Source organism: Ochotona curzoniae, unplaced genomic scaffold, assembly GCF_017591425.1.
Source record: "Ochotona curzoniae isolate NIBS_2020 unplaced genomic scaffold, NIBS_Ocur_1.0 scaffold_2453, whole genome shotgun sequence".
Lineage (NCBI taxonomy): Eukaryota > Metazoa > Chordata > Mammalia > Lagomorpha > Ochotonidae > Ochotona > Ochotona curzoniae.
The window spans coordinates 7,753,721-7,777,904 of NW_024467094.1; the positions used below are offsets into that span (position 1 = coordinate 7,753,721).

At 57.9% G+C, this 24,184-nt stretch overlaps 4 protein-coding genes across 4 annotated transcripts; all 4 read right to left on the reverse strand.

The window, feature by feature from the left end:
• Positions 1 to 892: 892 nt before the first annotated feature.
• SPEM3 (SPEM family member 3) lies at positions 893 to 4,843 on the reverse strand. Its single transcript, XM_041000809.1, has 5 exons — positions 4,706 to 4,843; positions 4,476 to 4,533; positions 3,923 to 4,258; positions 2,396 to 3,148; positions 893 to 1,972 (listed from the first exon to the last, which is right to left on the reverse strand). Exons 1-5 carry the CDS (start codon positions 4,841 to 4,843, stop codon positions 903 to 905), a joined length of 2,355 nt encoding a protein of 784 aa, XP_040856743.1. The 3' UTR covers positions 893 to 902.
• A 633-nt stretch (positions 4,844 to 5,476) lies between these two features.
• Positions 5,477 to 7,241, reverse strand: SPEM2 (SPEM family member 2). The gene is made up of 3 exons (XM_041000351.1): positions 7,104 to 7,241; positions 6,893 to 6,950; positions 5,477 to 6,810 (listed from the first exon to the last, which is right to left on the reverse strand). The coding sequence occupies exons 1-3, from the start codon at positions 7,239 to 7,241 to the stop codon at positions 5,477 to 5,479; spliced, it is 1,530 nt and encodes a 509-aa protein (XP_040856285.1).
• A 1,923-nt stretch (positions 7,242 to 9,164) lies between these two features.
• On the reverse strand, positions 9,165 to 10,415 carry SPEM1 (spermatid maturation 1). The gene is made up of 3 exons (XM_041000354.1): positions 10,257 to 10,415; positions 10,082 to 10,139; positions 9,165 to 9,907 (listed from the first exon to the last, which is right to left on the reverse strand). The coding sequence occupies exons 1-3, from the start codon at positions 10,413 to 10,415 to the stop codon at positions 9,165 to 9,167; spliced, it is 960 nt and encodes a 319-aa protein (XP_040856288.1).
• A 2,343-nt stretch (positions 10,416 to 12,758) lies between these two features.
• On the reverse strand, positions 12,759 to 22,079 carry NLGN2 (neuroligin 2). Its single transcript, XM_041000924.1, has 7 exons — positions 21,549 to 22,079; positions 18,399 to 18,449; positions 16,099 to 16,248; positions 15,750 to 15,935; positions 15,430 to 15,622; positions 14,521 to 15,117; positions 12,759 to 13,862 (listed from the first exon to the last, which is right to left on the reverse strand). The coding sequence occupies exons 1-7, from the start codon at positions 22,012 to 22,014 to the stop codon at positions 12,989 to 12,991; spliced, it is 2,517 nt and encodes an 838-aa protein (XP_040856858.1). The 5' UTR covers positions 22,015 to 22,079; the 3' UTR covers positions 12,759 to 12,988.
• Between the last annotated feature and the right edge of the window lie 2,105 nt (positions 22,080 to 24,184).

The following is a 24,184-nucleotide window of genomic DNA, read 5'->3' on the forward strand; positions in this document are numbered from 1 at the left end:
TATTGCTGTTCCAGGCCAGGCCACAAACAGAGAGCTGGACAGGAAGTGGAGCAGCCAGGACACGAACTGGCACCCATATGGGATCCTGGTACATGCAAGACGAGGACTTTAGCCACTAGGCTATAGCACTGGGCCCAAAAATAAATAAATCTTAAAAAAAAACCTAAGTTCCTTGGATTATGGAGGAACTTAAAAAAATTTTCCTTGTCACCTGTTTTCAACATTTTGAAGACTCTGAAACATCATTAACAAAATAGCATTTTCTCAATGAAGCCTTGCTCTCCAATACCAAAGACAAGGAATGCTCTTTGTAGCTATAGAGCACTTGAAATGCAAATCAGACTAAGGAGTTAGAGATTTTTAAATTTTTACTTGTCTTTTGTTATTATTTGAAAGGTAGAGCACCAAATCTTTCACCTGATACTTTAAGCAATAGCCAGGACTTAAGCAAGACAAAAGCTACCACCCCAGAACTCAAGTCAGGTGTCCCACAAGGGTGACAGGGACCCACTGTCTGAGCCATCATATGTTGCCTCCCAGGGTCTGTATTAGCAGGCAGCTGGAATGGAAAGCAGAGCTGGGGGGACTGGAATGCAGTTTGCTATGGATCTGGGCATCCCGCACAGCACTTTAACCGTCACACCAAACACCACCCCCTTGACTTTTAAATCTTAGATAAGTTGAATTTACTTTTGTAATAGGCACATTTGGCTGGTGGTTACCGCAAGTCCAAGAGTCTGAGGGTAATGGGCTCAGTGAGAGAGCCCTGGGGGAGGGGTCGCCCTCCTTGGACACTGAGCGTAGCCAGTGTAAGAGCTGGAGTTGGGGTCCTTTGGTGCGCGCGCGCGCGCGCACACACACACACACACACACACACACACACACACACACCTTTCATCTTTTTATTCCAGATGTACTTTTGACCCCTCCTTGTCCAAGGTCCTCATCACATTCTGATAGCCCCACTCCTTGACTGTCTCCCCCGAGTTGCTGGGTACCTCTTGGTAAAGGCGTCTGGGAGCTAGCGCTTCACACTTGTCCCTGCCCACTGCTAACTGTCTCTGGCGGGCATCGAAGACCACATGGCCGGTCCGGGTACCTGGGCCAGGGCAGTGGGGCTTCCAGTTGATTTTAGGAGGCATAGACATCTGGCGATAGTTCTGGCAGGCCGAAGGCACCGAGTCCGTGGGGCGGTACCCCCAGTCTTGGCTGCCCACCCGCCGGGAGGATGACTGAAGCTCAATTAGAACGGGGACCTCTGAGAAGGTCTGTAGGTCGGAGGCAGCCAGCTGGCTTCTGGAAGGACAGGGGGGTTGGTTGATTGGAACAGAAGTCCAGGCTATGTGCTGCTCTGCATTTTCCTGTGGCGCCTTCTCAGACACAAACGACTTCCTCGGGGGGAGGGCTGCTTTGGGGGTCTGAGATGCATCCGCATCTCGGACCAATTCAGGGCCCCGAGATGCTCTCCGGTTCTTGAGAAGGCCAGGATCTGGGGTAAAGCTTATGGCCTGGGGGAGGCCAGATTCCTGGGTCAAGTTTGGCATCTGGGAGATGACTGAGTCTTGGGGGAGGAGTGGGGTCTTCTGGGAACCATGCTCTTGTTTAACTCTTGGTCCCTTGTGGAGGTTAGAACCATGGCTGTGTTCTGGGCTCCTGTAAACTCCAGAATCTTGGGTCAGGTTAGGTCTTCTTTCAACTTCAGCTGCTTGTGTAAGATCTGGATTCTTACCATGTTCTGAATCTTCTGAAGGACCCTGGTCCCTCTGGACTGCAGAGTCTTGGGTGAGGCCTGAATTCTTATAATCTCCCGAGTCTTGTGTTAGGCCTAGGCCCTTTTGGAGACCAGAGGTTTGGGCAAGGCTTGGGCCTTTGAGGATACCAGCTGGCTGGGAGTGTCTTGAGGATTTGCTGACTTCGGGGACTTGGGTATGATATGAACCCCTCTTCTGTGGTCTGGGATCTTGACTAAGGCCTAGGCACCTGTGGACATCTGGATTATTTTGAACATGTCCTGGATTCTTAAAGCTTCCAGGGATTTGAGACGTGCCTGGGCTCTTCCGGGGGTCCATTGCTTGGGAGAGATCTTGACCTTGGCCGATGACCATGTCTTGATTTAGTTCTTGGTATCTGGAGGCTCCAGAGTCTGGCATAAAAGCTGTACCCGGAAGATCAGACGATTGGGATAGTGTCTGGGTCTTAGAGGTTTGGATAAGACCTGGGTTTCTAAAGGCATGAGTCTGTTGAGTGGGACCCAGGTTGTTTTGGGGGCCAGAATATTGGTTAATTCCTGGGTTTTGGGCAAGCCCAGTGTCTTGGGAAGCATTTGAATTAGAACAGAGATAAGGGTCTTGAGAAAGGCCTGGGAACTTGGGGAGACCCAGATCTCGAGCCAGACCTGGATTCTGCTTGTGGAGTCCAAGATTCTGGGAAGAAGACAGAAAACTTGACTTCTTGGGAACTCTTGAGTCCTTTGAAGGGCTTGAGGTCACTTGGAGGCCAGAGTCTTGGCTGAGGCCTAGATTCTCCTGAAGTTCAGGTTGTTGGGATCGTAGAAGAGGTTGAGAAGCAGCAGTGGAGAACTGGGGAGGGCTAGGGAACTGGGAAGGTGGGATTGACTGAGGTGGTTTGGTGTGGGTTTGTAATGGGGCAGAGGGCTTCTGATGGTTGGTTGCAACCACAAAGGTTCTGGGAGGAACAAGCGGCAGGGAAAGCGTGCATGGTGGAGGAAAGGCAGACAGCGAATTCTGAGTGGCTGTTGGAGAATGGAGACAAGGTTTAAGGGGTACAGCGTCCTGTGAGTAAACCAGGAACTTGGGGTAGACAGGGAGCTGGGAATTCCTCCTCTCTGAATCGCAAGGATGGAAACTGCAGTAAGAGAAGGTCTTAGACTGGAAGAATTTGTCCCTGGTATCTTCTGGAACCTTCAATTCCATGTTCCCCAATTCCAGGTAGCCCAGGATGGGTCCTGAAGAAGGTGTGGCACCATCCCCATCAGGTGGCTTTAATGCTGGTTCAGAGATCTCAGAACTCACCAGGCCCTGCCCATCTTGGGGCCTGGAGTGGACAGCCTCATCTTTTCTAGAACACCCGGAGTTTTGGGGAATGTACATCTGAAAGATGCTCTGCTTCATTCTGCGGGCATCGTAGACTACATGGCCAGTGGAGAGGCCTTGGGTGAAGGCAGGCAGGGCAGAGGGGAGAGGATTTGAGAGAGGAGCAGGGGTGGTGGCTGGGACAGGAGCAGAGATTGCAGGGGTCGTCACAGCCATGACCAGTGACGGAGCAGAGACTGGGTCACCAGCCTGGGCAGGCACTGGCTGTGGAGGGGCAGGAACAGGAGTTGTGACTGGGGCGAACTTGGAGGCAATGGCTGAAGTGGAGACTGGGGCAGAGACCTGAGTGTGGTTGTGCATCTGGACTGATGGAGAATGGGCTATAGTGGAGGCTGGGGCCGGGGCTGGTGAGTGCTCAGGGCCATGGGCCTCCGACTGGGTCCAGTTCTGGGCTGAGGGCTGGGCTGGCTCGCGACCCTGACAGTGGACTGAGGCTCTTGCAGGGACCTTGATTGAAGACTGAAGAGAAGTGTGCTCTGGGCCATGGGCCTGGGAGTGGGTTCGCTGGGGGCTTTGGTCTGAGATGGAGGCCTGCACTTGGCTGGGGACCATAGTGTGGTGGGCTAGGTCCTGGACCATAGTGGAGGTTGAGGGATGCCTAGGGCCCTTGGCTGGATTAGGGGTTGGGGGAGGGGTCAAGGGAGGCGGCGGAACCTCAGCAGGGGTTTGGGCTGAAGGATGCTCCAGGCTCCGGTTCTGGGAATTGGTTGGCTCAGGGCCATGGGTGAGAGTGTGGGTCTGCATGTGGGCAGGGGTGTTGGCTGCAGAGTGGGACTGGGCCTGGGCAGGGGCGTGTGCCTTAGTCTTGCTCTCATGAGGCAAGCGGAGTGGCACGGCAGCATCCACCTTGCTGCCTGTCTTCAGGAACTGAGGAAATGACCCTGGCTTGGACAGCAAGGAGGCCTGGGCCTTCAAAGCCACAGCCTGGGGTGCTTCGGTGGCTCCCAGCATCCCCTCCTTCCACGGTCCCCATGGAACCTCGGCGGGAGCCCCGGCATGGCCACAGGGAGATGACATCCATAACCGAGAAGGCTTGGCATCATTTGTGTCCGGTGTCCAAGAGTCGGGGTGTTGGTTGTGCTCCAGCAGGAAGCTCGAGCGCCGATGAAAGCGGGATGATACTCTTGAGTACAGGGTCTTGGGATCTACGGAGCAGCGCAGGCACACAGGGTGGCTGCTGGTACTGCTGGGCTGCTTCTCTGCAGGTAGGGATGAGAAGGGGCACAACCCCGGGGAGGAGGGTGCTCCCTGAGCAACCGAGGAGCAAGAGGGATGGGGTGGGGGAGCAGGGAGACCAAAAAGCAGGGAGGGGGTAGGCCTGTTCCCCAAGGAGTCCCCTATCACGCCCGTATGCACACTCACCTTTGGGAAAGAAATGATGGAAAAGAATCCGTAAGGAGCTTTTGAGATGCTTCCAGAGCTGAGGGGTGTACAGGAAGGGAGGTGTCCAAAAGGAGGGTGAGCCCCCCAAAGCCCAGCCCTTGGCTGGCCATAGCCCAGCAGGCCCTCCCACCTCAGCATGGCCAAACTCCAAAGCTTGCTCACCATCCCACCCCCCACACCCTTACAGCCCAAATCCCCCCTGCTCTGACCAGTGTCACCACGTTGATCCCCACGTTGAGCAAGATGAAGCTGCCCAGAATCAGCAGGATGGAGTCCCCTAAGTCCTGGCATCTCCTGGGGTTGGTACCAGAACACGCTTGGGCTCCATGGTGGGCTCGTTCACCCATGGCCTGGGGTCCCCAGGGCTACCTGGGCCCCATGGCCCCCACATACTCTCTAGGAGCCAGACTCCTGTGGTGGGGGAGGGGCAGAAGGGCTGAGTCACAATGGGGCAGGTGCTTGGAGGTCACAATGAGGCAAGTGATTTGAAAGAGGAGGGCTCAGGGTGAAGTTCCCTGGTAACCAGCTGTAGTCCACTGGAGTCTGAACTGGCAGACCGCCGCCCAGAAGCCAGACTACCTCTCCAATCACTCTCTCCCTCGCTCCAGCATTCCTGCAGCTTCAGTGGGAATCCAGCACCTCTGCCCTTGCTGGAGCTTCAGGCCTGGGGCTGCATAGATGTGGCTGGATTCTGACCTCAGCATCTCCAGGGAGCCCCAGCCTCTGGGAGAGCCAGGCCACAGGGCCGGTTGGAGTCTGGGGCTGCGAAGCTATGTGGTGCATGCGCTGAGTGGCACCAGGAGGGGATCTCCCGTGCAGGGAGCTGAGAAGACACCCGTTTCTCATTCCAACGCTCCCAGGGTGGTGGGAAAAGTGGCAGTTCCAAACTACAGACTATCACAGTATTTCCTGGATCTGTATCTTTATTCCTCTCTTCACGTCCTGCCTCCCCCCCCCCCCAGCACCTGCCAGTGAGTGGGTCAGTTCACTTTCCCCACCCTGCTCCTGTGCAGAGAGGGCTTAGAGCCTGAGGTGGAAGGTGGTGGCAGCGAGTTGGCCCGTGCTCTGTTCTCCTGCACCTGCCGTTTCAACTCCAGGCTGTCATACACCTTGTAGCTGGCATTGCCCCCGGGATTCCGGCTGAGCGGGACGAATGTGGTAGCGGGTGGGATGGGGTCAGCGGCCTGCACTTCAGGCACCTGCTGGGAGCTGGCGGCTGGGGTCCGCTGGTAGGTAGTCTCGCCCAGCACCACGAGAGAAGTGGAGGTAGTGAGAGGGTGCCGGGCGGACGGAGCGTCAGCCCAGTCAGCTGCCCGACGGCGGACCTCGTGGGGGTCTCGGGAGACATGGCTCAGGTGACCCATGGAGGGGTGGGGGCTGCGGTTGGGCTGGTTGTAGGGGTGGCCAGAGTGGCTCCGCCCGTGCGACTGGGAGGCGTAGTGTTCCCGGTATCCCTGAGGTTCTGGCCGGGTGCCTCGGGACAGCAGGACAGGTGGGGGCTCCAAATTGTCCGCGTTTCGCCGCCGCTGCTGGTCCCAGCAGTCATACAGCATCTGGCCCCCCGAGTGGTAAGGGCTGTGACTCCCGGGGACCCAGGAAGGGTTGGGAGGCAGCCTGCGGGGCTGGGGTGGTGGAGATGGGGTACACTGCTCGGCCTCCACGTTGCCCCAAAGTCGGGACTGTGAACAGTGGGGCCCGAAGGATTGCAGCCTGAGCTCAGACTTGGCCTCCACACGTTTGGGCAGGCGGCGCAGCTCAGGGGACAAGTAGAGGGAGGGTGGCGGCAGGCTAGCCAGGATTCCGCCCTGGCGACCCCACAGCCCCATGTTGGACGGCAGGGCCATGCGCTGATAGAACCTGCCCCAGCCCCTCTGGGGGGACTTGGCATACGGGAAAGCCAGGCCCCCCTCCTCCTCCTCCGGGCAGGAGTCCTGGCCCTCCAGGTCAAAGAAGGGCTTTGTCCGCAGCTTTGGCACTCTATAGCCGGGCTGTTGGTTGCAGAAAATTTGGCGGCCACAGGGAAATCTTCGGGGGTTTTGTGGCTTCTGTTGGTGGCTGCAGGGGCGTATACCGCTGCCACGACGAAGGCCACGGCGGCGGCGGCGGCGGCGGCGGCGGCGGCGACTGCTGCAGCCTCTGTGGCTGTTGCCACGGTTGGGGCTGTCTCGATGATTGTGGAAGCGGTGGCAGGAAGAAGAGTAGGCTGTGGGCTGGGTCATCTTCACTTTTACAGGGTCCAGGGTACAGTGGATGTGGACATCCTGGGCCTTGGCTAGGGAGTCTTTGGGTGGACTTTCAATGGGTTGAACTTCATCTGGGGCCGGAAGGGAGGCAAGCATGGTCAGAAAATGCGGGGCTGGGTGCTGGGCATGGGTTTCTGGGGCCGCCATCCTTACCTTTCTGGTTAATCCAAGAGCACACCTTGTCCAGGATGTTCTGCAGTCCTTGCCACATCTGGGGACGGAGTAGGTTGGCAGTGAAAGCTCCACCTGGAAATTGTCCCTTCCCCTCCCACCGGGTTAGGTCCATCTCTGCAGGTGCATGCTATGGCCAGCTCTCACACACAGCCCTCTCCGCCCCCAGGGGTGGTCTCCAACCATCACTGACCACAGTAGTGATGTTGATGCTGATGTTGACAAGAATGATGAGGCCCAGCAGCACAAACAGGGTTTCCTCGGCATCCTGGCAGCCTGCTTGGTATTCGTTGGAGTACCCCGAATTGTCATACCATAACTGATTTTCCATAATGGTGGGGGGGGATCCTAGGGCCACCTGGGCCAGTCTCCCCCCCGCCCCCCCACCAGCCCCGACCCACACTGTGCTCATGCCAGTACCTGGAGTCATCTCCCAGCAGGTGAGAGAGCCAGGTCACAATGAGGCAAAGTAGGGAGAGTCACAATGCAGAGGGAGCAGCTCTCCTGCACTCCACTGCTCGCAGGGGGTTGCAGAGGGAGAGCAGCAGGGGTGGGGCACCATCCTATGTTTGCATAGTGGTCCATTCAGCAGAAGAACCAGTGAGTGGTTGCCACCAAACTCTCCAGCACAGCAGGGCTTCAAAGTGCATGTAGGGAAGAGAACTGAAAGTTTATTTTGTTAAATATTTTTGGGGGACCCAGCATGGTAGCCTATTGGCTAAAGTCCTGGCCTTGCATGTGCCAGCGTACCATCTGGGCACTGATTTGTATCCCAGCTGCTCCACTTCCCATCCAGCTCCCTGCTTGTGGCCTGGGGAAGCAGTAGAGGATGGGGCCAAAGCCTTGGGACCCTGCACCTGTGTGGGAGAGCCGGAAGCTGCTCCTGGCTCCTGGCTTGGCTCAGCTGTGCTCAGCTCTAGCCACTGCAGCCACTTGGGAAATGAACCAGAGGATACAAGATCTCTCTCTGTAAATATGACTTTCCAATTTAAAAAAAAAAAAAAGATTTAAAAATACTTTTGAAATCCATGTAGTTTTTTTTCATAATAATGCTTTTCCATGAAACTTTTAAGATTTTAAAGGCAGAGTTATAGAGAGAGATCTTCCATCCGCTGATTCTCTCCCCCAAATGTCCACAGTGGCTGGGGCTGGACCGATCAGAAACCCGGAGTCAGGAGTTTCTTCTGGGTCTACCGCAAAGGTGCAGGGGCCCAAGCACTTGGGCCATCCTCCACTGCTTCCCCAGGCACATTAGTAGATAGCTGAATCAGAGTGGAGCAGTCAGGACTTAAAACAACACCCAAATGGGATGCCAGTGTTGTGTATGGTGACTTAACCCTCTGTACCACAGCACCTATTCCTGCATTGATATGAACTTTTGGAGGACTCCTCAAAAACCCACTGGACAGAATCAGCTTAGAATGAGCAATAATGCTAGCTGAATGTAAGTTTGCAGAGAAGAGGGCAAGTCACACCAAGTCTGCAGGCTCACATTCCGGGATTTGCCTGGTGTGGAAGGTAGAGGCCAGTTCCCTTCACTGTGTGTGTGTGTGTGTGTGTGTGGCACGTCCACATGGAACCCTAGCCATCTAGGAAGGGAAGAGGCATGGGAGCCCCTACTGCCCAGTGGGATTGAGGAAGGTGGGGCAGTCTGGTGGGCCAAGCTGACTTGCTGGCAACAGATATTTAACTGAAGGAGCAAGGGCATGGCGTGTCGATGTTCTTGACTTTGACCCTTGATGTCTTTATAACCATGAGCAAGTCCTTCAGCCTCCCTGAACCGCACTCTTTGTGACAGGGTGGATTGATCAGAGGTCACAGAGTGCTTGTGATGTTATGGTGAAGCAGTCCTTGAGTGTCCCCTATATTTCCTTGGGTGTCCCCCATAATTCCATGCCTACCTGAGGGTAGGAAGCTCCAGGTAAAAGCAAACCCCTAGTCCCCAAGAGCCAGGCCTCTGAGGAGCAAGGGCCATGGGGATGGGATCTCTTCTCTGGGGCCCAGGGATCCGGGGCCAGAGGAGGGAACACATAAAAGGGCCAAGATAGGTGGGAAGCTTGGTACCAAGAAGGGCCTGTGACAGAACCGAGGACAGGCCTTGCAAAGCCAAGAGATTGATGAGGGTCCTCAGGGGCCCTCTAGGTCTGTTGCTAGGGAAGTCATTTTCTTAGCAACCAGGGCTCTAGATGCCACCCACCCCCCACCCCACACCACTACCACAGTCACCTGTCTCCTGTTTATTTTTATCCCCAATTCACCTGCCAGCCAGGGAACGATACACCCAATCTTTACTTGTCCCCTCAGCAGTGCTAGATCCGGAGGCTATGGGGTAACAGCGGGACAGGGCCTCCACCTCCCGTGTCAGTTCCCGAAGCCTCCGCCTCACATCCCGGGCATCATAAACTATTCGGACTGAGGAGCGGCGCCGGGGAAATTCGGGGACGATAGCTGGGCCCAGGACGGGTGGCAGGGCTGGCTGGGGCTGACACTGAGCAGGCTCAGTCTCGGCCACGGCCCCTGCTCCCCCAGTGTTCTTATGGCACGGGGCCTCGGGACTGGGAGGCGGGGGGTTGACGGGGTACACGTAGGCCTCCAGGCCCAGTTCTGAATGGAAGTCCGTCTTGTTGGGCCTTCCCTCCACGTTGGACTGGAAGCGGATGGTGGTGGGGGTTGGCTCCAGGGTATCTTGCATCCAGGGAGCCCAGATCCCTTGTACAGATTGGCAAGTTTCCCAGTTCTTGGGGCCGTCACAGTGGTGGGCGCAGACTGCTGGGTGCTGAGGGGAGGGTTTCTCATCGTCATCCGTGTCAGGGGCCCAAACGATGGGACGCTGCGCCCGCTGTGATAGAGAGCCTCGGTGGCGATGGCGGCGGACAGGCGGAGGGGTCACGGTCATCTTCACAGGGTCCATGGTACATCGCAGGCGGACTTCAGGGATGCACTGCTTCTTAAGGGACTGGGTCTGCTTCTCAGGCGGCGGGGCTGGTTTAGGGGCTTCTGTGGAGTGACAAAGAGGCTGGTGGAGGCTGGCTTTCACAGGGTGGGAGGGGAGGCAGAGTTGAGAGATGGAAGCCACCCAGCTGCAGGTCTGGGGTCAGAGGGAAGCCAGAAGGGAAAGAGGCCGGCCTTGGCCACAGCTAGGTCTGCTTCCTGTCCCCTCTTTCTGCTTACCTTTCTCACAGAAGGCACAGAAGACTCGGGATAAGATGACTCGGAATCGGCTCCAGAGCTAGGTAGGGGAGAACACAGTGACCCCCTCCTCCCAGGAAAGATGGCCCCCCAGGTCCCAGCCATTCTCCCTCCTCCCCCCAGCATTGTCTGTCATCCTGCTTGGCCTTGCCCTGACCAAGGTCACCATGTTGATGCCAATGTTGATGCAGATGATAAGGCCCAAGAGCAAAAGGATGGAGTTGCCCACGTCCTGGCAGTTGTTGTTGTGCTGGTGGTAGGCAGGGTAGTAGTGATAGGAGGCCCACCCAGGCCGTGGGCGCTGAGCCATGGCCATGGCTGTTCCCAGGGCCACCGGGGCCCTTAGGCCCAGCCCACTGTGCCCACGGGGTCCACCAGCCTGCCCGCCTGATCTGGAGTCTCCTGACAGGGAGGGCAGTGGGAAGAGGTGAGTCACAATTGCCCTAGGGCTAAGCTCTCACAATGTGTCCAGGGCCTGTGGCTGCAATGGCCCAGGCCTCACCAAACAACCCACATATAGGTCCTCTGGCCTGGGTGTGCCTGCCCACCCATCCCTGCCCCTCCATTTAGTATTGCCACCGTGACTTCAGTCTGCCCTGACCTTTACTCTGCAGACAGTCCCATTGCTATAGCAACCCCATCCCAACACCCACCACCCCTCCCTCTCTGATCTCAGAACTTGCTCAAAAGGAAGAGCTGGGGATGCTGACACCCCTCTTCCCTCATCAGTCCCTTCTCCAAGACACTCCACCCCCCATCGGCATCACAGCAGGCATAACCAACAGTTAAACTTTTTATATTTACAATATTCTCTTCATCTTTTGCCAGGTTTAAAAATGTGTACAGAGCCGCAAAGGGGTGGGGGTAGGGAATCGGGGGCAGGGGGTTTGTCGACGGGGCCAGGGGAGGTTGTTCTCGGGGAGAGGGGCTGGGATTTGGAGTCCGTGGCTGAATCGTGGGTTCCCCCAGCCCCCCTCCCAGGCCCCCCCGATGCTGAGGCATCTGTCTACAGGGGTCAGGGCCCAGGTCACTAGCATTGGGAGGGCTTGGCTGCTTAGAGAACAGCTAGGCCAGGCAAGGGACAGGGGGAGAAAAAAACTAGGTTCCCATGGGTGGGGCTGGGAGGGGAAGAGACAGTCAAAGGCTAAGTTCTGGGGGACTCAAGAGCAGGGACTCTGGAGTGGGGTGTCAGTGGGACGCAGCGCCTGCCCCCTCCTCCGGTTTGGCACAAACATCTCAGGAGCTGGCAGCAGAGTTGTCTCCCTGCTGTAATGTTTCTTTAACCCTTCTGTAACCCCTTCCTTTCTCCAGAGGTGCCACCTCAAGGCCCTCAGGCTGGTAGCTCACTCATTTCCTTTCACCTTCTTCCTGCTGGTGTCTGCCCCAGGCCCGGCCCCAACAACCCCTTCCATCTGTTCTCTGAGCAGCTGACCTCATTCTCTGCCCAGCCAGGCCAGGCCGCCTCTCTGGCTCCGTTCCTTCAGCCCTGGGGGCATCCGAGGCAGGGGGCAGGTCACAGAAGGGGGTGGTCTGCTGAGAGGCAGGAGATGGGGTTGGGGGACAGGGAGAGGGCTAAGCAGAGTTGCAGCAAGAGGAGGGGAGGTAGAGGGAGGGATGACTCAGGGTGGGGGGAAAGAGACACAGGTGGATGCCCCCTTAGCTGCTATACCCCACCTTCTGATTCAGTTCAGGGATTTTAGCAGGTCCTTGGCACATCTTGGGGGGGAGTCTTATTTCCTTCAGCCCACCTCCATAGTTTGGCACAAGAGGAGCCTTCAGCTCCCAAAGCAGGGCTCTGGTCAAACATGCACAACCACGAACAGCCTTGGGTGTGGCCCAGGCTACGCACCCCATCACCACCGCCCCAGTTCACATCTCCCCAGAAAGGAGAGCCTGAGGCTTCCCTCAGGGTCTGTCCACTTGTCCCTCCCAGTCCCTAAACCCCAATTTGAAGTTTGCTCCACCTGCAGTGTGAGGAAGGATCAAGTGTGAGGAGCGGGTGGGGTGGGGGGGGAAGGCAGGGCGGTGCTGGGGAGAGCGGGGACCCTCTGCCTGGGAGAACACACATCCGCATGCAAGAACATGTTTCCACTGTGTCTCAGACTGGCCTGGGGTGGGGGTGGGGGTAACTGATTTTCTGAGAGGTCCTGTGCTGGGTGGCCTAGGGCTCCCCCTCTCTTCCGCCTCTGCCCCCCCAGCCCAGCAGATGTGTCTGTCCACTGCCCATAGTCAGGGCCTCCCCAGGAGAGAACAGGCTGCTTCTGACTTGTGCCACGGCGTTGGGGAGGGGGAGGAGAGAATCATGCTTTGCTGGGGGCTGGGGTGGACTGTAATTTCCTCGATGCTTCCCAGGTACCACCCTGTGTTGGCTGGTGGCTTCCAGGGTCACCGCGTGTGAACACATCACTTCCAAGGGTTTCCAGGGGCTGGGGTGGAAGAGCTGGGTGGGATGGGAAGAGATGGGACAAGGCATGTGGGATCGAGATTCTGGGGGTACAAATCCCCGCGGGGGTTCCTTGAGGGGGGCCAACATGTGTCCAGGGCGGCACAAAAAACCTCACCCTGCACATGGGAAAACGCCCACCTCGTGAGACGCCTCCACGTTTCTAGGCACCCAAGACTGGCGTCCCTTTGGAGGAGGGGGACATGACCCCCCTCTCAGGTGTTCTAAGGCCCAGATCCAGGGAGGAGTTTGGGCCTCTCAGCGTGGGAAAAACGCATCCACGAGAGATGCTGCTGCGTCCACCTCCATGCTGCTCCACGGCGCGGCGACGCAGGACGGCTCCGTAGGCGGCGGGGCCTGGAGCCAAGTCCTTCTCCCTGCCTTTGGGGGTGGCCTGGGCTGGGCTGGGGAGAGCTGGGGAGGGGAGGACCTCCCCAAGCCGCCCCCTATACCCGAGTCGTGGAATGGGGGTGGGGTAGCGTGTTGTTGTGGCTGGTAGCGGTGGGGGGAGGTGGCGGGAAGGGCCCAAAGGGGTGGAGGGAAGGGGGTGGCGGGGGTGGGGGTGGCCCCAGGCCACTGGGCAGCAGGGTCAGGGCCCCGGGGGCCAGGAGAGGCACATCGTCCGGTGCCCGGCGCAGGGCTAGGGTGTAGTCAGGCGGGCAGGCGGGGCGCAGAGCCTCAGCAGGGTCCGCCCCGACACCGCCACCTCGCTTGAGCTGCAGTGACACCAGCTCCTCCTCCGGGGGCAGCTCCCGGCCGGCAGCGGGGAGCAAGGAGCCCCCGCCAGGCACTCCGGATCCGGAGCCCCCAGGCGGGCTAAGCCGCCGGCACCGCAGCTCCTGTCGCCGGTCCCGCTTGTAGTAGAGGGCGGCAAAGGCAAGGATGTTGAGAAACAGGAGCGAGGCGCCCACGGCCACGGTAACACTGAGCTCGGTAGAGTAGTCCCGGGAGTCCCCAGGGAAGCGGTCGTAAGCCCTGGGGCCTGGCTCGGGCTCCGGCTCTGGTGGCAGGGTGGCAGGTGGCGGGGGCCGGCGTGTGCCTGGGGCACCGTTGGGTGGCCGGGGTGGCCAGCGCGTGGCATAGGGAGGCAGGCGCGTGGTGGTGGTGAAGAGCTCCGTGTGCAGGTTGTGCAGGTGGGGCACAAGCTCCAACCAGAAGGCCACCTTGTTGGCTCGGTAGTTGTCACGCACACGGGGCTTCAAGCCGATGTGCAGGTACTGCTTCTCCTTGCTATTGAACTTGCTCCACACCACCTCCTCAAAGCGGTTAGGCTTGGTGTGGATGAACTTGGTGTCCTGGGGCACCGGCTGGTTGGGGTCTCTGTGGGCACAGGAGAGGGCAGGGTAAGAAGAAGTGAGAACGCAGGGTGTTGGGGGGATACGTAGAGGGAGAAACTCAGAGAGATAGCAGGAAAGCCAGAGACAAACTGGAGAAAGGACAGTCTGAGATGAATGTGAAGAAACTGGGATGGAGACAGCCAAGAAAGACACAGAGAGCTGAGACGGAGCAAGACAGAGATGCAGCGGATACAGCCTGGGGTGGAGAGAGAGCCCAGAGCAACACCTGCCAGCAGCCAGACAGCAGCAAATGAACAGGTGCAGGAGCAGAGAGAGAGAGGCAGACGCTACCATTGAGCCTCCTTAGACACACATATGCACCAGCGCATACACACACAGGAGCAGTGAGATGGGCAGCAGTCAGGTGGGAATGAATAATGGACATTAAGTCGAAGTCCCCGAGCCAGCCCACCCTCAGAATGGTGCTCAGCTCCTCAGTCTGACTCTGCCAAAACTCCCACACTCAGCTCAGCGCCTGCCATAGGAAAGGCCATTCAGCAGGTGTCTGAGCGAGAAGGGAAGGCGAGAGCAAGCGTCATGAGTGATGGCCCAGTGGAGGAGGAAGTCGGGGGTGGGAAGCAGGAGAGGGAACCAGCTGAGGCTGGACAGAGAGTATCCCGCCTGGCACCTGTGGCCCTCACCCGGTCTTGGCAAAGTTGGTCCAGTAGGTCATGACCACGGCGCTGAGCATGACGTCATTCTTAGAGAAGTTGCAGGGGAAGAGGTCAGTGGCGCCCACCATGGGTACACCGAAGACATAGGGGAGCTCGTCCCCATGCGCCGCGTCCGCCCACTCAGGCCGGCCCTCGGCCTGGCAGTGGTGATAGAAAGTGTAAAAGTAGACAGGGGACTGGTAATCGGCGTGCAGCTTGGCTGTGGCCACGGCCGGGGCCACCCACTGGTGGTCAGTAAAGAGCGCCAGCAGAGTCTTCCGCCGCATCTCGCCATTGTCCCGGTCGGCCCAGTCCGTGTACATGAACTTGATGGTCTCCCGTAGCACATCTTTGCCCTCTGGGTAACCATACAAATTGTCCACGAAGTTGGAGACGGTGAAATCGAAAGCGCTGGCAGACACGCCGTCCTCACTCTCTGCTGAGTCTTCCACAAACTTGAGGCCTTCTCCCTGGTTGACACCGATGAGCATGTCATAGTTGAGGAACTCCCCCTGTTGCATGAGGATCTCGGGGTCATCAGGGACCACGTCGCCATCCACCACGGGCCCAAAGGCAATGTGGTAGCTGGAAAAGGGGAACATGTGCTCTCACCAAGCTGTTCATTGGCCTCCTCTCTACCCGTGGCTGATGGACTCCACAGGCAGGTGCCTCCCTCTGCTTGCCAGACCCTGCGCCTCTTTGGGGAGTCTTTTAAAGCATTTTACAACCCCCCACCCCTACCATGCCCAGTTGCTCTATCTCAGGTACCTTTGCCGAGGGCAGGCTTCCCAGGGGCCAGCAGCAAGGTCCTCCTGAGGTCCACACCTCTTCCCTGGACCCCCTTGGAACCAGCAAGGGGAGTGACTGCCTGGACCCAGCACCCTCCCGGCCCCATACCGGGCAGGCTGCACATCCTGGTCCACCAGCTCCCGGGAGGGCTTCCGGCGCAGACACTCCACGGCCTCAGCGCTGTCCTCACGGTCACAGCCCACCTTGGCTGCCAGCAGCCGCGTGTACTTGAGCGGCTGGTAGTTGACAGACCAGCTGGAAATGGCGGTGCCACTCTGGGCGATGGCCTTCTGGAACAGCCCTGGGGGTGGGGCGGCGAGGGGAAATAGGAAGACTTCAGACTGGGCTATGAGCATCAGCCATGGTGGGAGGGGGAGTGGACAGGGAGAAGGGGGTGTGGGGGGCAGTCAGGGAGCAGCTGTTGATACCTTCCGAATGATGGGAGAGGATCAGAAGGTTGACGCAGGAGGCCCCTGCTCCGGATCCAAAGATGGTGATACGCTCGGGGTCACCCCCAAAGTGGGCGATATTTTCACTGAGCCAGCGCAGGGCCTGGATCTGGTCCAGGAGTCCATAGTTGCCTTTTGCAGCCTGGTCCCCGGTGCTGAGAAAACCTGGGGTTGGAGAAGAGAAACAGGGTCCATCTGGAGATGTCACAGAACAACCCCATTACTCCTTTCTGGGCAGCTCAGCCTTGCCCAGAAAGCCATTCTGCTGGATGATGAGGAACCCTGCCCATCCACACCCCCCACTCCAGGGTAGGCGGCCCGCCCTCACCAAGCACCCCCAGCCGGTAGTTGAGTGTGGCGACAATGACGTTGCCGTAGGCAGCCAGGACTGAGCCGTCGAACATGTTGCCAGTGCCCTCCATGTAGGAGCCGCCATGCAGGAACAACATCACTGGCTTCTTGCCTGAGTCCCGGATATCTGTGCATCAAGGCAAGGAGGGAACGGGTGGGCCAGGGGATCGGGGACAAGAACACAGTCAGCCCAGAAACAGCACTCCACTGTCTAGCTCCCAGGCCTACCAAGGACCACACGCCTGGAGCTCAGGGGACATATCACTATCTTCCCTGGTGGCAGGGGTGTGGAGGGGGCAAGACCAGATTCCCCTCACCCCTTCCACAGCTAGCCTTGGTGGACGGCCCCTCCCTGCCCCGCCCTGGGTCTGTCCCCACAGCACGGCTCATGATGCTGAATAGATCTTTTAAGAAGCCCAATAGAGGTCAAGGGCAGGAGGGGGGCCCTCCTCCAGGGCGTCTGCTGGATCCAAGGACCCTCCCCCCACCAGCACCTTTCTCACACACAACAAATCTCCTTCCTGCTAAAGGAAAAGCAGGCTCCCTAGGGTTGGAGCTAGAGATGCTGGGAGGTCCCTGGCTTGGCCTCAGACTTGGGCCTTGGGCCTGAGCACCACATGGCACCCTGGTCTGTGGGTGAGGGGGTGCCAGGCCTTTAGGGTCCCTGGGGGCTTGGTCTCCTCCCCGCCCTAATTCCTTTCTAGGTCACCTCCCCAGTTACCATGACAACCCCAGCCTAATTACTGTGGCAAGAGAAGGCAGGGTGGGAAAAGTGCCTGCTTAATGAAGTCCAGGTGCAGTTCTCTAGACTGGAACCCCACAAACTAGCCTGAGTGCCAGTCCTATCTGGGACCCACCTCCCAACCCCCACCCTACCACTGCCATTTCCCGGAGGTGCCTTTAGTCATGGTCCCATGTTGCAGCCCCTTGAGACGTTCCTTTGGGACTCAGGGATGATACCCAGCAAGAGTGGGAGTCAGCAGGGACCTTCCAGGGTCCCCAAGGTGATCATCCCCTTCCCTTTCTTCGTCCCCCATGGGCCAGGGGATGGGGTCCCTGCAACCCCACAGGCTTTCTTCTGCCTCAGCACCTGCCACGCACCCCTGGGCCTCCACCGCTGGCATTGACACCTGTCCCATTCCCTTCAAACTGCTGGAACCTCTTCCTGCTGGAAGGCTGGATGGTCAACCTGCAGGTCACTAAGACTTGTCTTTCTTGTCTCTTTGACTCTTAGACCTTCTCTGCAGCTGCCACCCTCCTGACTTCTGGTCACAGCTCCCCATCCCTCTGCCCCCAGATGGCAGTGCCCCCTCCTCTCTCCCCTAACGGAGGGGAAGGGCATTCTTCCCTCCCTTTAGAACCTCCCCTGGCCTTCCAGAAGTCTCTGGCTAGACTCTCTCTAAGGTGCTCCCCACCCTCCCCCCACCCTTTTCCCAGTATTGGGGGGGAGGGGGCTCAGAAAGGGAAGGAGCAGGAAGAGGGGCTGGGACAACAAGAATTCAAAACCAACAACAAAAACCAGGATCAAGAAAGAAGAAAGAAAGAAAGAAAAAAATAACAACCAAAAAGCAAGAAGCTCTCTGGGAGGGGGGCCATTTCAACAAGAAAAGAAAAAACAAAAAACAAAAAAAGATCCATTTTTGGGGAAAAAAGAAAAAAAAAGAAAAAAATTCTTTGCATTTTTTTGTTCCAAAATTTTGTGGTGAAACTTCAAGATATTGGGCCTTGTTTTCAAAAAGTGCCAGATTGTGTAAATGGCTTTAAATGCTGGAATTTTCTGTCTCACAGGTTTTTTTTTTTCTTTTTTCTTTTTTTTTTTTTTTGGAAACTGTAGAAGCTTTCAGATGTTTCTATTGTGTCAGTCGGCCAACTTTCAAATTCTCTTTCAAGTGTTGATTTGCTCCAGATTGAAATTATCTTTCAAATGTTACCATTCACAGGTTTCAAAACAGTCCAAATTTCTCCGACTCTAACCATCTGATCCAATTTTTTTCATATGCCAATTTATTTTTTTTTTCTTTTGCCACCTGACTTTTGCCATGTTTAGTTGGTTACCTACTGGGTCCAACATTGTTCAGATTCCGTTTGAAGTTTTCAGAACACTTTTTTTTTTTCAATTGTTACAAGTTTTTTTCTTTTTCTTTTCTTTTTCATTTTAGTGGGGGAGAGCAACTGAGGGGCCTTGAGGGCTGCAGGGGGGGACATTTAGTGAGGGGCAGGGCCGTGGAAGTCCTCTCATAAAGCAATCACATGCAGTAGCGGGATTTTTAAATCTACCTGTGTCTGGCGGATTGAGCGTCGCCTCGTCACGTTTTTTTGTGAGCGGACCTAAGACCGGGAACACAAAACAGAGAAAAAAAGGACAATTTTGTGGGGAAAGATGGGGGGGGGGTCGGAGGAGGTGGTGGATGGGGAGGGGAGGAGAGAAAGCAGAAAAGGGGAAGGTGGGGGGAGGCAGAAAAAATAAGCCAAAAAAAGCAAAATTTGTTTGCAAGAAAAAGAAACCAAGAAAAGTGAAAAACTTCTTTCTCTACAACCCAAACTGTGTTCCCCTCCCCGGAAAAAGTCATGCCCCAAAGAAAATGCAGGTTTTTGGGGGTGGGGTGGGGTGCCTGGAGTGGGCTGAGGCCTGTCTTAAGACCGATTGGCTTTGCTGAGCAGGACCCGGATTGTCCATAATTTTGCTAATTTTGCTGGAAATGAAACGGTGTTAGGGAAGGGTGGGAGGGAGTGGGGTGGGGTGGGGTGGGGAGTAGTCCCAGAAGACCAAGGCCTCACAGGCCGCCTGCCAATAAGGCCCCCCGCCAAGGGCCAGCCAAGCACCTGCCTGCTGCCCCACCCAGGCTGCAGAGAGGAGGGGCTGCGGCCCTAGGAGCTCTGCCTCCTTCTGGACCATTGGGGAGGGGAGAAGGCAGGAGGAGGGGTACCCCACCCCTCATAGCCCCAGGGAAGACCTTCCACTCCCTGCAGGAAAGCTGTGGGTAGGTCAGCGAGGGCTGCCCACCAGCTGCCTAGCCAGCCTCGGTCCAGCATTTCTGTCCCACTCGTTCTGCCAGGCCTGGCTTCTCTCACCCTGTCTTCCCAGTGTGGGGAAAGCAGAGGAAAGGGGTAAATCAGGTCTTGCCCTCCACTCCAAACTCTTCTTTCTGTACTCCCCTCCCCAGGCCTGCCTTACCTTAGCCTCCTTTCCTCCCTCCTCGAATGGCCAGCTTTCCACCAGAGCCCCCCAGCCCCGCTTCCACTCCCCTACCAGAAAGCCCCTGCCCCTCTGGCTGGGAGTTCATTCCACAAGGCACGGAGAGGACATTGTGCACCAGGAAGCAGGTGCAGGGAGCCATCCAGTCAGCTTCAGCTTTTCCCTCCACGGATGGTGGCCCCCTAGAAACCCCCAAACAGGGCCTCTTCTTTTTGAGATGGTAGGAAGGGGGATAAAGTCAGCAGGCATGTGTGTGCTTGAGATCATGAAGTGTATGTGTGTATGTGCACGCGCATACCCATGCGCCTGAGTCAACTGCTTCCAGAGCTGGTGTGACACCTTGGTGAGATCACCTGAATGTGTCAGGCCCCAGGCAGGTCTGCAAAAAGCGATGGTTAAAAATACAGCAGGTGTGGGCCAGGGTGGAAAGGGGGCAGGGATGATGCAAACACACCATCATGTGCAGGTGTTGCTGTGGTGGACAATGTACTGGGCCTGGGTGGCCATGTCCACCAAGGGGAAAGCTGGGAATAACAGAGTCCACAGGTGGGCTGTGTCAGGAGGAGAATCAGTCCTCTGTGTGCAGGTCCCAGGCTGAGTGACAGGAGGGAGGTCTCTGGGACATAGGAAGGCACACAGAGGAGCCTGATGTATTGGGGAGGTATTGGGGTACACAGTCTGGGGGATGGCAGTTCTGGAGATTTGGTCAAGATTCAACTAGATGAAGTCTCTGTGCTTTGTGTGTCTACAGGTGGGTGGAAGGTGTGGCTGATAGGGCGAGGGACAGGGTGTGGCTGGTATGAGGGATTTAGGGTGGCTAGTCCTTTTGAGAGGTATGGAGGTGGATTGGGACACATGAGTTAGCATATGATTGATTCTAGAAGATTCTGGTGCAGGGTGTGAAGGGTTGCAGCACCTGATCCAGAGCAGTGTGCACAGGGTGGGCAGGTGCTATTGCCAGCTGAGGTGCAGTGCAGCTGATCTCTAGGTGGCAAATGGTGTTTAAGAAGTGCTGCGGGTGCTGGGGACTGGGATGTGAGCAGTCCGCTGGTTATGTGAAAAGAAGCTGTATGTACAGAGTACATGATCTGTGTCCAGGGATGTGGGGAGGGGCACAGATCTGTGTGCACAGTGGGCGCCCAGGACAGGAAGTGCAGGGATCTGCCCTGCAGAGGTACTAGAAATTGTGCCACGAGGGACACACTCATTGGGGGCAGAGGCTGGCTAGGTGCGGTCATGGAGACTCAAGAGTATTTGGGGGGAATTTGTTTGGGTAATGTGGAGTGCTGCAGGGGTGACTGGGCTCCAGAAGTGCTGGGGTAGCGGGGATGAGGTATCAGAAGGGACATAGTCTGGTGGGGTGGCCGGTGTCAGCTGTTGCTGATCAGCCTTTGTGGTTGGCTGGAAGGCATTCTGATTGAAGTTGGTGTGTGGAAGGTGGACAGATGGAAGAACAGTCTAGGGAGTGTGTGCTGGGGCAGGGGGCAAGTAGGGGCTGCCCTGCAGACACCTGAAGTTCATTACCAAGAGCAGCAGCTAGACAGCACCCTTCCTCTACCCCTCATATTCTGCAGCAGCTGGAGAGGCCCTTGGCAAGGAACTCCAGGGGTACCACAGGGGCACACAGAGGGGCTAGACTAGGTAGGAAAGACAGTGGCACTGCCCAAGGGCACCAAGCTCAGCAAGGAGTCTGCGCCGATGATGTGTCAGAAGCCAGACTCCTGCCCTGCTGGCCTGGGAGACAGGAAGAGTCTCCATTGTCCTTGAGATGTGATTGGCCCTAAAGTGCCCCAGGCCTGGTGGTGGGAGACCCAGTAAGGTGCAGAGCGCACATATGAGCAGGGTGCAGGGGAGAGAGACCTCCCTTGCCTCATCCCCCTTAGTGTCCACATTGAGCATGGGCAGCGAGTTCCATGGGCCTCTTTGAGCACTGGGTGAGTAGGCCTAGCTTGATGCCTGCCACCTTCATCTGGCATGGCTCTCTAGGGGTGCAAAGCACTTCTGGGGGCAGCTGTCTGCCCGCTGCTCCTGGGATGATGCTGCAGGTACTCTAGCCAGGTAGGCTCCACAGGGGTACTCAGAGGCTGCGGGGGCGGGGGGTGGGGGGGAGCCCAAGGGCCCGGCTCCCGGCCAGCCCTGCTCTGGATGCCTGCAGGTCTGTCTGTGCGTTTGTGGGTTGTGTCCACGGAGGGGAGGTGGGTGTGCCCAGTCTGGTGCCCGCGCCCCCTTACCGTCCTCGGTGGGTACGTAGAGGTTGAGGTAGAGGCAGTCCTCGCTCTGGTTCTGCACATAGGTAGCAGCTGCCTCCAAGTTGTCGGTGAACCACACGGGCAGCATGATGGCGGGGAGCGCCCCGTGCAGGTTCTGCGGGCAGGCGGGCGGCAGGCTGGTGGCGTTGCGCACGCCGGGCCACGAGGCGGGCGCCTCAGGCGGCTGGAAGCGGCGGGCGCCCAGGGGTGGCGTGGCGTAGGGCACCCCCAAGAACTGCACCACGGGGCCCAGGATCTCGTTGTTAAGCTCACGCCGCACGCCGCGGACTCGCCCGTAGGCCGTGTTCACCACTGGGAAGCGCTCCTCGCCGAGGCTGCCGAGGCCCAGGCCCGGGCCACCCGGGGCGCTGCCACCACCGCCGCCGGGACCCCCTCCCCCCCGTTGAGCCCCCGCCAGCCCCACCAGACACAGCGCCAGGAGCCACATGCTGATCGGGGGACCCCCCTCCCTCCCCGGGACCCCCCCCCTCGGAGAGAGAGAGAAGGGGGGGAGAGGGAGGGAGGCCCCCCTCGCCCCTGGGGGGAGGAGGGGGCGGGGGAAAGGAGGGAGGAAGGGGGGCGGGGAGGGACCTGGGTTAGACGGGGCAGAGAGTGGGTCTGTTCCTCTCCATGGAGGGGGCAAGGGGTGGGGAAGGGGAAGGAGGTGGGAGAAGATGCTGGCAGGCTCGACCTGCGGGAGGCCGGGTGATGGGTGGGGCGTGCAAGATACAGACAGACAAACGGACAGACAGAAAAATACAGAGGAGAGGGTGGGGAACGGAGGGCCATTGGACGGGGCAGGCAGGGAGGGATGGGGGAAAGAAGACAAGTGGTTAGTGTCTTGGACTTAAGACCAAGTTGCCCCCTTCTTCCACCCGCAGTCCCCACCCCTCACCCAGCACCTCCCACCTCTCCCTTTCTCTTCTGGGGACCCCAGCCGTAGGCCAACACCCCCCTCCCAGCCAGGCAAAATCTCCTCAGGGCCTCAGGAGCCTCACTTCCCACCTCCCGGGGAGGGGATGAGACAGACAAGGAAGAGAAAATAAAAAATACCAAGTCATTAATTAGCAGGAAGTGGCGGGTTTGTTTATACGTGTTAATTACTTCTGAGCTGTAATTTCATGGCACTGAACCCCCACCCTAGGCCAGGATGGAGCCCTTTCTTGGGACTGCACGGGCCCCAACATGCACTGTTTCCCCCAAGGATCTGTGCTTCTCCCCCAGGGCCCTTTCCTCCCCCTCCCTTCCTCCCTCAGAAGTTGGGGTGCCTTAAGGCAGGGGTTAGAGGAGGGAGGGGATGCTGGAGGGGCAAATCCGGGGACAGATGCGTGATCCTGCAGCCGGTTGCCGGGCGACGGGATGCTGCCCCGCAATGTTACCTCGGCAACGGGCTGCAGCTTTAACCCTGGTTGGGGGGGGGGGGTTGGTTCTGGAGGAACAGGAGAAGGGACCTGCTTGGTTGTGGGGCCCATTTGTGGCAGGACAGGGAAGGCAGAGGGATGAATCAGAATGACTAGCTTGCCCGGCCTCAGCACGCAGGACAAGTATATATGCTGAGGGGAGGGGGATATTGGGGGCCATCCACAACCCCCCAAAAGACCTGCCTCTTGTTCCCCTTATTGGCCAATCAGAGCCTAGCCCTAGTGACCAGGCCTCTGGAGAAAGGATGGTGAAGTGGGCTTGAGGAGGTGTCTCAGAATCCTATGGACCACCCCCTCCCACAATCCTGAATGGTCTGGGAGGCCTGCCATCCCAGACACCTCTGAAAAAAAATTTTTTTTTGGTACAGCATTTTGACCCAAGTCTTGAGGTTGGGGGGGAGGTAACCTCAGCTTTCTTTATATTCTATCCCACCCGATCACCTCCCCTTCTCCCTGCAGGCCACCCCTCCAAACTCCCACAGTCCCTGCTCTGCTACTGGGGTGCTCAGGCCGAGGGGCAGATGTCCCCCCACCCCCCACCAGCCGCCCGAGCCGTTTGCTGACGCGGGGTTTTCGGAGCCAGGCGCCAGCCCGCGGGTGGCTCTCTGCAGGTGTCAATTTATTCCCGAGCCGAGGACACAGGAATCCTTAGCACTCACACCCAGCGCTGCCCTCCTCCCTCTGCTGCTCCTCCTCAGTTCCTGCTCCCCCATCACCTGCAGGGGGCTTGGGGTTGGCTCACCACCCACCCCTGCCTATGCCAGCCTAGGCTTGGCCACCAGGGCCTGGCAACCCCCTCCCCCAGGGTGGTCAGCCTGTCACCCTCTCCCCTAAGGCACTTTGGGCCCCTGGCCCCCTCCCCCTGGAGCCAGCCTAGTCCCTGCTTCCTGGGCACGGGAGCCTCCGGCATCTGCCTTTTCCCTCTTCTCCCTCGCCACCTTGGCCTCTTCCAGCTCTTGCCTTCGGTCTCGTCTTTTTCCATCTCTCTTCTCCACCCCTCTCTCCTTGGTGTTCCCCCCACCTCCTCCAAATAGCTTCCCCAAATTTCTCCCTCAAGCCCCCCCCGTCTCTCCCTAGCTGTCTCCCCCATTTTCTCTCCTCATCTCTGTCTGCCACATCTTGCTTTCCCCTCTCTTTCCTCCCCATCCCTTGCTCTGTCTCCCCGTTCCTGCCCAGGCCTGACTCCCCCCCGACACA